Source organism: Spermophilus citellus (genome assembly GCF_964194105.1).
Source record: "Spermophilus citellus genome assembly, chromosome: 13".
Classification (NCBI taxonomy): domain Eukaryota; kingdom Metazoa; phylum Chordata; class Mammalia; order Rodentia; family Sciuridae; genus Spermophilus; species Spermophilus citellus.
In genome coordinates, this window is record NC_138193.1 from 57225184 (window position 1) to 57237199 (window position 12016).

Consider the following 12016-nt stretch of genomic DNA (forward strand, 5'->3'; position numbering starts at 1 on the left):
GCCCAAAAATGTCTTAAAAGAATCTTCATAAATCTTTCCTGTAGTGAAAATACTTAGAATTTTTAATTACCCTGAAGATCTCCATTTCATTATAATTCACATTCGGATCTGGAGCTAACCAACAGTTTACGAAAGTTTTGAAATAGTTAAGCTTTGCGCCTGCGCAATCCGAGCCAACACGAGTCGGGTGAAAGAGCGGCTGCGCAACAAGTGAACCTACGGATTGAGGTGTAGCCCCGCGCCGCGAGGGTGAGAGTGCAGGGTTATTCTGCGCCTGCGCGGTCTGGGTCACTTCGCTGGCTGCTCCTAGGCGCCCGGCTCGCCGCCATCTTGAATCGGGGCTTCATTGTTCGCGCTGTACGGGGCATATCGGCGTAATTACCGCGGAAGAAGACGGCGAAATAACCTCCGCTCAGCCGAGAAACCCCGCCATCCCGCAGCCATAGCCGTTCATACGATTTGGGAGGTAGTGAAGGGCAGGGAGCTGGACCCAGAGGCGCCGCCGCGACAGCAGCAGCCATGGAGGACGAGATGCCCAAGACTCTGTGAGTCTGGAGCAACGATGAGGGAGGCGGGATGGTGGTCGTCCCGGAGGGAGGCCTCGGCCCTGCGCCGCTCCCCAGCCTATTGTCTCCGTGGACGCCGCGATATCGTGGTTCCTCTCTCCTTAGCACACACCTGGATGCTTAGAGCCAAGACCCGGGCTGTGAGAGGACGAAGTGGAGGGACTGGGGGTCGACCCTCAGAATTAATCCCTTCGCCTTAACTGCACCAGCGCGCGGCCTTTGGCCTCGCCGCCCGCCCTCTGGGGTCCTTAGACCTGGAGAAAAGACTTTTTCATTCAAACCTCTCTTTAGAACTCGGCGGACCCTCCTGTCGTCCCATGCTTGCTTGCTTCTCTTTTTTTTTTTTTCCCGCCTCCCCCCCTGTAATTAACCTCTTTATATCTTTTCAGACTTCCCTTTCATTTTATTTTTCTCCTGAAACTCTTCCTTTCGTTTTCTTCTCGTTGGTAGGAATTTTTTCCCCCATCTTGAGGCTGAGGTAAACTTTATTCTCGCAGTTGCCAACTGGAAAAAAGCCAAATATCTTTCTTTAACCTCTCTTTGGCTTTTCTTCTATAGCACCCCCGACCCTCGACCAAAAAGTCTAACCGGACCACCCAAGGATTTTGAAACTGCTTTAAAAAAAAAAAAATGGAAATCTCACCCGGAGGAATATATCTACTGAGGGGAAGTGGATCTAATACATCTTTATAATCGCTTGCTACTCTGGTGATTGACATGTTGCCGATCAAGCAGGCAGTTTTTATGAAGCAACAGTTGATTATATAACGTATTTAGGCAAGAATTTTTTAGTATTAAGTGATCCGAGCTGGGGATATTTTCTTTGTCGTGTAGTTCCCCCCCCCCCTGCATTCTTTGTTTTCAGAATATTAATTGGATGAGCGATCCTGCCTTTGTTGCATTTCTCCGGGGGGGGGGGGTAGGAAAAGCTCAATGAGATATGTTTTGGATTTTTACTTTATTGTGTGAATTTGAGGTTTACAAATAATGTTTAATATGAAATACACAGAGCAAATTGGTTACCCCAGTAAAGCCATCTTAACATATTTATCATCTCACATAGTTAACTTTTCAGTGAGTTCCTGACGTGGCTTTTTGTTTTACTGTTGGATACTGGCAGTTTGAGAGCTCAATGCATTAAAAATACAATTTTAGGTTTCTTTTCACAACTCTAGATATTAAAGTTCTGAACTAGAGAGTTGTTTTTTTCACCAAAATTTTTTGAATTCTAAATTGATATTTCTTATATATATGGGAAATGTTGTTACATTTTACATTTCTTTTTTAAAACTTTTATATTTTTATTTATTTTATTTTATTTTTTTGCAGTGCTCAGGATTGTACCCAGAACCTTGCACATACTAGGCAAATGCTCTACCACTCAGCTAAATCCCCAGACTTATTTTCTTAATAGGTTAAATATTCTGCTAGTTTATGGGTATCTTTTTATAAGGATGCAGCAATTAGGGAAAGTTTGTATCTACAGAAGAACACTCCCTAAAAACCTACTAGACTTCTTTTCCTCTTAGATCTTAGCTAGAAGCATGATAGCCACATATTGGGTTAAGCACTGCTCATATTTTATAATGCCTTTACATTTAAGATTCTTACATTATTTTGAAATTTTTTAATTTCAGAAACTGCCAGGAATATATGGGAACTTAACCTTTTTAGTACGTTGATTTGGGAATATCAAATAATGAAGACAACTTCAGCATTCTCAGGCCAGTCTTCAAAAGCAGGTAGTTAAATAGTACTAGACTGGGGACAGGGGACTAATCATTGCAGGAGAAATAATAGAGTTTTATTAATTCAGAGAGTCATTAAATGCTTAGTACGTGCCAGGCTCTGTGTTAAGTGCTTTAAATGCTCTTTTAATACTCATCTGAACATTAAAATAATTTATTCCATTTTGAAGCCAGAAAAAGCAAAATTAGAGTCTAATTAACTCACCCAAGATCATATACCTTTTTATTCCTCATCCTGCAATTCGACTGTCTTCAGCTCTTAACCATTACACTAATGACTGATTTTGCCTTGAACCTCTCATTAGAACACCCCATTTAAGAATCCTTTTTTGCTCGAAGTAGTCCTATTATCTTCTCACTTGCTTCTGTCTCCCTCAGCCAAATCTCTCATTTTTCCAGTTACACCATGGGTAGGCACTAATTCCTAAGTTTTCCCAGCAGCATTCTTACTTTTAATGTTTGCTTTCATGACTCTGGAACTTATAATATGTCAGGGGCTTTTAATATGTTCTTGGCACAGCATCTGGTCCATGGTAAGTGATTAATAGATTTGTTTTAAAATGTGATACAGTTCAAGAAGAGAATCAAGATTTTACTCATTTGAGAATAAAATAGTCTGAATTCTAATACAACCTGTGTTCCTAAATGGCTTAGAGGAAATATCCATTTGCCACATCTCAGTAGTCAGCATCACCGTGTTAAATTTGAGATTGCCAGTATTCATCTTTCTCTCAGCAGTACTTTGGAAACACATTGTGAGAAAAACATTCTTAAAGATTTTCCTGTAAGACTATTTTGAGGAGTGTTCAAAGTAATTAGTAATTCAGACATTTGTAGTGAGTGGATGGGTTATATTTACATACTATTATTCTTATGTGTAAATCTGAAATTGTCCATAATGAAAAATAAAAATATGTGTATAGTGAATCTGAATTGGCCTTGGTCACTTTGAAAACTTTAAATTTGTGAAATAAAAGCGACACACTAAACTATAAAAACATTGCTGGTGTTAATTGCTGGAAGTTAATTCCATTAGATCCAGGCACTTTAATGTCCTCTGAGTGATTTACTCTCAAATGCATTTTGATATAGCTATACAGTTACTGTATGGCTTTGACATTGTTAACAATGTAGATCTCTTTAAAAGCCCTCAGCTAAATAATTGCTGTCTAATTATTACTAATGAGGGCCTTGCCTTTCCATCACCCCATGCATCTTTCTTATTTCTACACCACTCTTCTCCAAACACTTTTGTAGAAGGAAATAGCAACTCTTTTTTGTTGAGTTCATTGGCTTATTCATTCTTAACTAGTAAGGTGAGACTGAAGGAAAGTTTGACTAAAATGAGAATTTTAGTTATTGGATAATACATTGTTTCTGAAGAATGGCCATGCATCCTTGTAATCCCAGCAACTCAGGAGGCCAAGGCAGGAGGATTCCAAGTTTGAGGTCAACCTCAGTAATTTAGCAAGACCCTATGTCAAAAAACTAAAAGGGCTGGGGATATGGCTCAGACAAAAAAAAAAAAAAAATTGACAATGTGCTACAAACATATTCATTAGTAATATTTGAGAATGTAACTCATGGCAATCACTGTTCTAGGAACTGGAAACACATAGATCTTTTTAGAACTTACCTAAATAATTGTTAGGTGGTAATTAAGTTCTATTGAGAAAAATAATGCAAGATAGGGAAGATAGAGTGGAAATTATAGAGAACAGTAAGGAAAAGTCACCGTGCGGGGAGAACTATGCATATATCTGAGCAAGGGGCACTGCAGAAAGAGCTGGTGGCCCATGGTGAGGCATGCTTGTTGCAGAAACTGAAGAGATAGGAGAGAATTAGGAAATGTGGTTAGAATGATGTGAGGGGAGAAGGGGTTATTAGGGGAGGTAGAAGATAACAGATCATATAGGGCCCTATGAGGGCTGTGTCTTTGAAAAAAAGAGTGGCAAGGGAAGCAATCAGAGGATTTTAAGCAGGGGAGTGATAATCTGTTTTAACCATTGAAAGGGCAGAGTCAAGTAGACTAGTATAGTTCAGTTGAGTGACCAAATGGTGACTTAAAAAGTAATACTAGTAGAATGATGAAAAGTAGAAGGATTTTGAATATGTCTTGAAAATCTAGCAGCAGAGATTATCAGTGGATTGGATGTGTTATGTGAGAATGACACCAACCGTAAGTGGATTTATTTAGAAGTGTATATCAATCTAAAATGTTTGCTGCATAAGTAAAAATGAATGCCATTTTGAGAGCATGGATATCCCTTAAGATGTCTTCAATTTTAATATTAGATACATTTGTTCAATCTGGTTTGTGTGTATCGCCACACAAACCAACTGAAAGAATTACTAGCTAATAAATAAGATAGCTTCCGCAATGTGTAACAGACTATCCTTTGTGAAGTGTACGTAATTGTTGAATAATAGGTTAGGATGCTGACATGGTGTATATATACACATTACAGGTTTATTTGTTTGGTTTTTTTTAGAGAGAAATTTTTTTAATATTTATTTTTTAGTTTTCGGTGGACACAACATATTTTATTTTTATGTGGTGCTGGGGTTTGAACCCAGCACCCCATGCATACCAAGCGAGTGCGTTGCCACTTGAGCCACATCCCCAGCCCATCTACAGGTGTTAATTAGAAAATAATTGTTTCCCCTGTTAACTTTAGTAACTCGGGCATAGTAACTCGGGCAAAATAATTTCCTAGCAAATTGCAAATGTTCTGAAGTCATCTAGAGAGTATAGTTATTCAGCAAATATTTATAGAGTACATAGCAATGTTCCAGTCAGTGTTCTATATAGTATATTTCCAGTCTGAATTTTTAAAATCCGTACTCTTATGGAATTTATCATTAAGTTAAAACTTACTTATCCATGCTTTTTTACTCATTTTCACAGGGATTTCTTTATTAAATTCTCCATTTTAATGATTGTGGCTAGAAACAAACCCATTCTGCTTTGTACATTTTCTTTGTAGGTTAATTGTCTAGAGCTTGTATTAATAAAAAATGAATATTTTAAGTGTTCTTGGATTCCAGTTTTGTAACTATTCGACTTAGTTACCAACTTCAACAATGTGTATTAAGGTAATATGAAATTCTATCCCTGGCAGAGCTGTCATGTGGTCACTAGTAGCAGTGATGACTATTGATTCTACTTCTCAGGTATTATTTATTTTGAGAAATTAAAAAACCTACAGAGAAGTAACACAAATTGTACATTGAAGACTTAACATGCCTTTCAGGTGGAATTAGCAATTATTGATATTTAGCCATTTATGGGGGGTTTTGTTTTTGTTTGGGGGGGTATTTTTGCAGAAACATTTGAATTAATTGAAGACATCATGACACTTCATGTTTAAATACTTTATTTCCTAAGAATGAGGACATTCTGTTACATAATCACAGTATAATTCTTCACCTTAAGGAGATTACATTAGTACAATATTTGTGTGTTGCTGGAAATTGAACCCAGATTCTCTGGTGCTAAGCATGTGCTCTTCAACTAAATTACATCCCCAAATATATTACCTCCAGATATAATTATTAACTAATGTTTATTTTATATTCATATTTATCCAGCTGCCCCAAAAGACATGCTGTGGTTGGGTGTGGTTTGTCCCTGAAAGATTCATATTCAGGAATTTAGATCCTTAATGTGGCAGTGTTAAGTGGTGAAACCTTTTAAGAGGTGGGGCCTAGTGAAAGGTGATTAGGTCATGGGGGCATTGCCTTGGAAAGGAATTTTAAATGTAGTTCTTATAAGACTGGGTTGTAGCAAGACCAACGCACTTGCTGGGCCCCTTTCTGTTTCAATGTGTTGTGATGCAGCTGGGGCTTTTTTGGTCAGATGCCAGTGCCATGATATCTGAACTTTCCAACCACCAGAATGTGAATCAAATAAACCTTTTCTTTAAAAGTTACTCAGCCTCAGGTATTTTGTTACAGTAACAAAAAATGGCATTTTTAAATTGATTACCTTAACAAATAATTCTGTCTCCATTTTCCAGTTCTGCACAGGATTGGTACATTATCCCAGGGGTGATACAGTAAATAACAATATGAGATACTTAAATCTGTGGTGTTAGTGAGAAGTCCATGGAATAGCTAAAAAAGACATTTAAATGTTATTCAAAAAAATAAGGTCAAGGGTGTAGCTTAGTCATTGAGCACTTGCCTACTATGCTTAAAGCCCTTGGTTGGATCCCTAATGTGGCAAAATAAATAACATTGGTATGGTATACATCAAAAAAAGTAAACATTTGAAAAATAAAAACTAGATAAAATGAAATTGTACATTTGTTTAGTAGTTCAGTAGACATCATGATAGGTGACCTTGGTTTGCAACTGCTTTAGTAGAATTTTTTTTTTTTAAGGTATAGTTGGACACAGTGTCTTTTATTTTATTTACTTATTTTATGTGGTACTGAGGATCAAACCTAGGGCCTCTCCTGTGCTAGGCAAGCACTTTACCGCTGAGCTACAACCCCAGCCCCAGTACAGATTTTTATATAAAGATTAAGTATATGTAGCAAGGGAGTACTTTTACTATGGGTACTTTAACTATGAAAGGAGCTTATTAAAAAATATATTGGGGGCTGGGAATGTGGCTCAGGCGGTAGCGCGCTCGCCTGGCATGCGTGCGGCCCGGGTTCGATCCTCAGCACCACATACCAACAAAGATGTTGTGTCCGCCGAGAACTAAAAAATAAAATATTAAAAATTCTCTCAAAAAAATATATATATATATTGGACACTCTTAAGAATTTGTAGGAAGGTCATGGAACTTGGCTTAGAAAAGAGAGACAACTATTAGGCACAGTCATAATCAAATGACAGACCATCCCAGAAAGGATCCTGCTTCCACAAACACTGAAGATCAGACACCACAGTTTGTACTAGCACTGCTCTATTGTGCCACCAAAACATTTTCTTCGATCTTTTCTTTTTAAGGCCTCTCTGTGAAGTCTGTTCAGCTCTGATATTTTTAATACAACTAACTTCCATCATATTCAAATGTTCCCGCTGCAAGGAGGTCTACAAAACCTATTTGTCATTTTCAGCTTCTGTAGAGAATAGGACTCTGCCATAAGGTAGTAACTCTCTAAAAGTCGGGAAGGGAGATATTTGGTAGCCAAAAGAAAAAAAAAATCCTCTACACATAAAACTTAAAGCCATATTTCAGAGAATCCTTTGTTTTTTGAAACCAAATAGTAAGGAAAAACTAAAACTTTCATATATAAAAATGAGAATGAACTGTAAAACATTTTGCAAGATGTAAGAAAACCTCCCAGTGTCTCAGGAGGCTGAGGCAGTAGAATCACATTTTCAAAGCCAGCCTCAGCTATGGCTAAGCAACTCAGTGAGACCCTTACTCTAACTAAAAAATATAAAATAGGGCTGGGGATGTGGCTCAGTGCTTGAATGCCCCTGAGTTCACTCTGGTGTGTGTGCGCGCGCATGTGCACACACACATACATATATATGAATGTATAATTTGTTTTCCATTGAAAGTATGTATAAAAAGATAAAAAAGGGTTGTTTTTATTTTGATTTGTGGTACTGGGATGGACCCAAGGACAGTTTACCACTGAACCATATCCCCAGCCCTTTTTATTTTTTATTTTGAGATAAGGTTGCTGAATTGCTTAGGGCCTCACTAAGTTGCTGAGGCTGGTCTTGAATTTGCAATCCTGCCTCAGCCTCCCAGAACACTGGGATTAAAGGCAGTGAGTATTAAAAGGATCTGCAGATTTCATATTTTTAGGCTTTCAGTCTCAAACTATTATTGAGCAAATATACTTGTAATAGCATTGTTTATAAAAATTTGAGGTATTAGTGACTGACATTGGTAAAAAGTTAAAGATTACTATAATGGGTTTTATTTTTTTGCACAAAGATTTTGTCATTGATTAACATGAAAATGTATTGTTACCTATAGTCTATTGTAATGATGTCCAAGATTGAGAGCAAGTTTTGTGTACAGCTTCCTCAAAACAGAATAAACAGCTATGTGTGGGATGAATTGATGGAGGCTCCTGGAGATTATTACAGGCTAAATTAAGCAAGTAAACATAAAGACAATACAAACTGTGTGTGTGTGTGTGTGTGTGTGTAGCTGCATGCCCCCCAGGTACTGGGGATTGAACCTGGGGTGCTTAACCACTGAGCTACATCTCCAGCCCTTTTCAATTTTGAGACAGGGTATTGCCAAGTTGCTGAGGCTGGTATCACACTTGTGAACCTCCTGCTTCAGCTTCCAGAATGATGGGGATTACAGGCATGCTACTCTGCCTGGCCAGTGTTTCTTTTAAACCAGCTTGTTCTTACTGCTTATTATTACCTATCTTCAAATCAAGTATCAGAAAATATTTGAATTTAGACAATTTTGCAAAGAGTAAGTGATAAGATTAAAGTTCTAAAAACTACCCACTTGTCACTAGATCTCTGCCTTTGGCAGAGTAGATCTAAAGTTTCAGAAGATCCATTTTTTCATTCAGACTTAATTGCAGTTTTGTGGATTTTTTATCAGCACAAAAGTTAGGTGAGAATAGATACAGGCAGAAATGGTTTTGGAATTCTCACAGTCTCACCCAGCTTCCCTTAATATTAACATTTTACATAATCATTCTACAATTTTTATTCCACCTCGCCCAGTGTTTTTGCACCATTAACCTTTTTTTTTTGTTTTCCAGAATCCAATGCAATATAATACATTACATTTAGTCAAGTCTCTTATACCTTTTGAATCTGTGAGGAGATATCTTATATGAACTGAAAGTTTCAAAATACTGTTTCTTCAGTGTACAGTGACTGCTTTCTGAAAATGGTTTGTTGAAGTGAATCAACTAGCCAGATGTAATGCTACACATCTGTGATCCCAGGAACTCAGGAGGCTGAGGCAGGAGGATCATAAGTTCAAGGATATCCTCAGCAACTTACTGAGACACTGCTCAAAATAAAAAAGGGCTGGGGATGAAGGTCAGTGTTATGTAACACCCCTGGGTTCAGTCCCCAGTGCCTCAGGAGAAAAAAAAAACCGAAGATGAATCACTGAAATTAGCTTACACTCAAGAAGAGAGGATTGAGGTGCATTTCCTAGAGAGATATATATCAAGAGAATTTGTGGTCAGAAGATAAAAATCACCAATTAACTGGTTAAAGCCATAATATTTTTTGAGAGACTTTGAGGCTATGCAAGTGTTTTTCCTTAAAATTCATCAACTAATTTTAGTTTTCACGGGTGGATCTTGCATGTAGCAATTATTACTGTAGAGGTTTTTGTTTTTTAATATTTATTTTTTTAGTTTTTCGGTAGACACAACATCTTTGTGGTGCTGAGGATCGAACCCGGGCCGCACGCATGCCAGGCGAGCGTGCTACCACTTGAGCCACATCCCCAGTCCTACTGTAGAGTTTTAATGGTGATTTTTTTCCCCTCTCATTTCTTCTATATTTATTAGCATTCTGCAAGAACAAGCTCTTTTTCTCCTATCTAGGATCCAGTCAAGGATTATTAATTATATTTTGTTGTCACTATATACCTTGTAAGTCTATAGTCCTATTTTTTTTTTTTTAATTAGTGCTATCATGGATTTTTGTTGTTTTAGTGCTGGGGAGTGAACCCAGGGCCTCACACATGCCAGATAGGATTTTTAAAAAAACTTAAAAAAAAAATAAAAAAACTTAAAATTTATATATGACAGCAGAATGCATTATAATTCATATTACATATATAGAGCACAAATTTTTCATATCTCCGGTTGTATACAAAGTATATTCACACCAATTTGTGTCTTCATACATGTATTTTGGATAATGATGTCCATCACATTCCACCTCATTTCTAACCCTACGCCCTCTCCCTTCCCCTCCCATTCTTCTGCCCTATCTAGAGTTTGTCTATTCCTCCTATGCTCCCCCTCCCTACCCCACTAACTCCATCCATTTACCTGCAAATGCCATGATTTTATTCTCTTATTGCTGAGTAATATTCCATTGTGTATATTGTAGATGGACATAATACCTTTATCTTATTTATTTGTTTTTATGTGGTGCTGAGGACCGAACCCAGGGCCTCAGTCATGCCAGGCTGAGCTAACAACCCCAGCCCCTAAGCAGGATCTCTTAACTCTGAGCTACACCCCAGATGCAGGACAATTTCTTTCTTTTTTTTTAAGAGAGAGTGAGAGAGGAGAGAGAGTGAGAGAGAGAATTTTTAATATTTATTTTTTTAGTTCTCGGCGGACACAACATCTTTGTTGGTATGTGGTGCTGAGGATCCAACCCGGGCCGCACGCATGCCAGACGAGCGCGCTACCGCTTGAGCCACATCCCCAGCCCCGAATAGTTTTATTCTAATAGGCACTCGATATGTTTGTTGGGACAGCAGAAAGAAGAAATGGAGGGGCTGGGGATGTGGCTCAAGCGGTAGCGCGCTCGCCTGGCATGCGTGCAGCCCTGGTTCGATCCTCAGTACCACATACAAGCAAAGATGTTGTGTCCGCCAAATACTAAAAAATAAATATTAAAATTCTGTCTCTCCCTCCCTCCCTCCCTCTCTCTCTCTCTCTCTCTCTCTCTCTCTCTCTCTCTCTCTCTCTCTTAAAAAAAAAGAAAAAAGAAAATAGCCGAGTTTTTTTAAAAAAAAAAAAAAAGAAATGGAATCCATGCTTTGTGGACATGTATAGGCGTTTATTTTTCTAAGGGAGAGTCTAGTTTTCAAGTTCTCTGAAGCGTACCTGGTGAAAGAACTCTACAGTTATTAAACGCTACTGTATTTTATCGTGTCAGAAGTAGTAAATGTGTAATATGCTTAGAGGTAATCTCATTTGAAAAGCCCATTTTGAGAACTTATTTATAAACCCTTTATAAAGATTATGTGGACTTGTAGTGCCCTGTGTATATTAATTAAGTTCATTGGTCATCAACTCAAATTATCTGGAACCTTGTTGTACTGCCTTTTATTTTTCTTCCACTGATGAGTGATGTTTAGTGAAAGCTTCCCATCTGTTTGTGAACTCTACCACACCTGAGAAACAACTGTCTCATGATTTTTATAAAATTTTTTCATTGCATATTCAAAGTCATTTGGAAGAAAACAAATGATTTCTGTATTAATATAGAAAAAGCTGGACATAGTGGCATGAGCTTGTAATCCCATTGACTTGAGAGACTGAAGCAGGAGGATCACAAGTTCAAGGCCAGCCTTAGTAACCTTAGCAAGACACTCCCCCCACCCCAAAATAAAAACTAAAAAGGGCTGGGGTGGAGCTAAGTGGGGGAATACCCTTGGATTAAACCCCCAGTAACATCAAAAAAGGAAAAATTACAATACGTCCCAGGATTGATTGCCTAAAATATTTTATACCTCTAATAATGATTCATTTTAAGAGTTTCAAAAACAACTTCCTAAGGTATGCCTAGAAACTTAAAGGGCAACAAATTTAATTTGCAAAACCTTAACCAAAATAGACATAGTGGTGTACATCTGTAATCTCAGCTACTCTGAAGTCTGAGACCAGAGGATTTGCTAAATTTGAGGTCAGCCTGGGCATCTTAATAAGAGAAACTGTCTCAAAATAATAAAGGGCTGGGGGTGTAGCTCAGTGGCAGAGTACTTGCCTAGCATGTGTGAGGCCCTGGGTTCAATCCCCACTGCTGCCAAAATAAATACATGCATACGCTGACACA

At 38.0% G+C, this 12016-nt stretch overlaps 1 protein-coding gene across 7 annotated transcripts in view; it reads left to right on the plus strand.

Annotated features, from left to right (window-relative positions):
• Positions 1-259: 259 nt before the first annotated feature.
• TIA1 (TIA1 cytotoxic granule associated RNA binding protein) overlaps positions 260-12016 on the plus strand; it is a 30125-nt gene continuing 18368 nt past the window's right edge. For 3 of the 7 annotated variants that reach the window (XM_081264180.1, XM_081264174.1, XM_081264176.1), the window contains exon 1: positions 263-545. In XM_081264180.1, coding sequence (XP_081120306.1) covers positions 520-545 — 26 coding nt within the window. In that variant the 5' untranslated portion in view covers positions 263-519. Of the gene's footprint in view, positions 546-2024; positions 2309-12016 lie in introns of those variants that run through there. The other 4 variants (XM_081264173.1, XM_081264175.1, XR_014018456.1 and 1 more) reach the window with 3 other exon arrangements.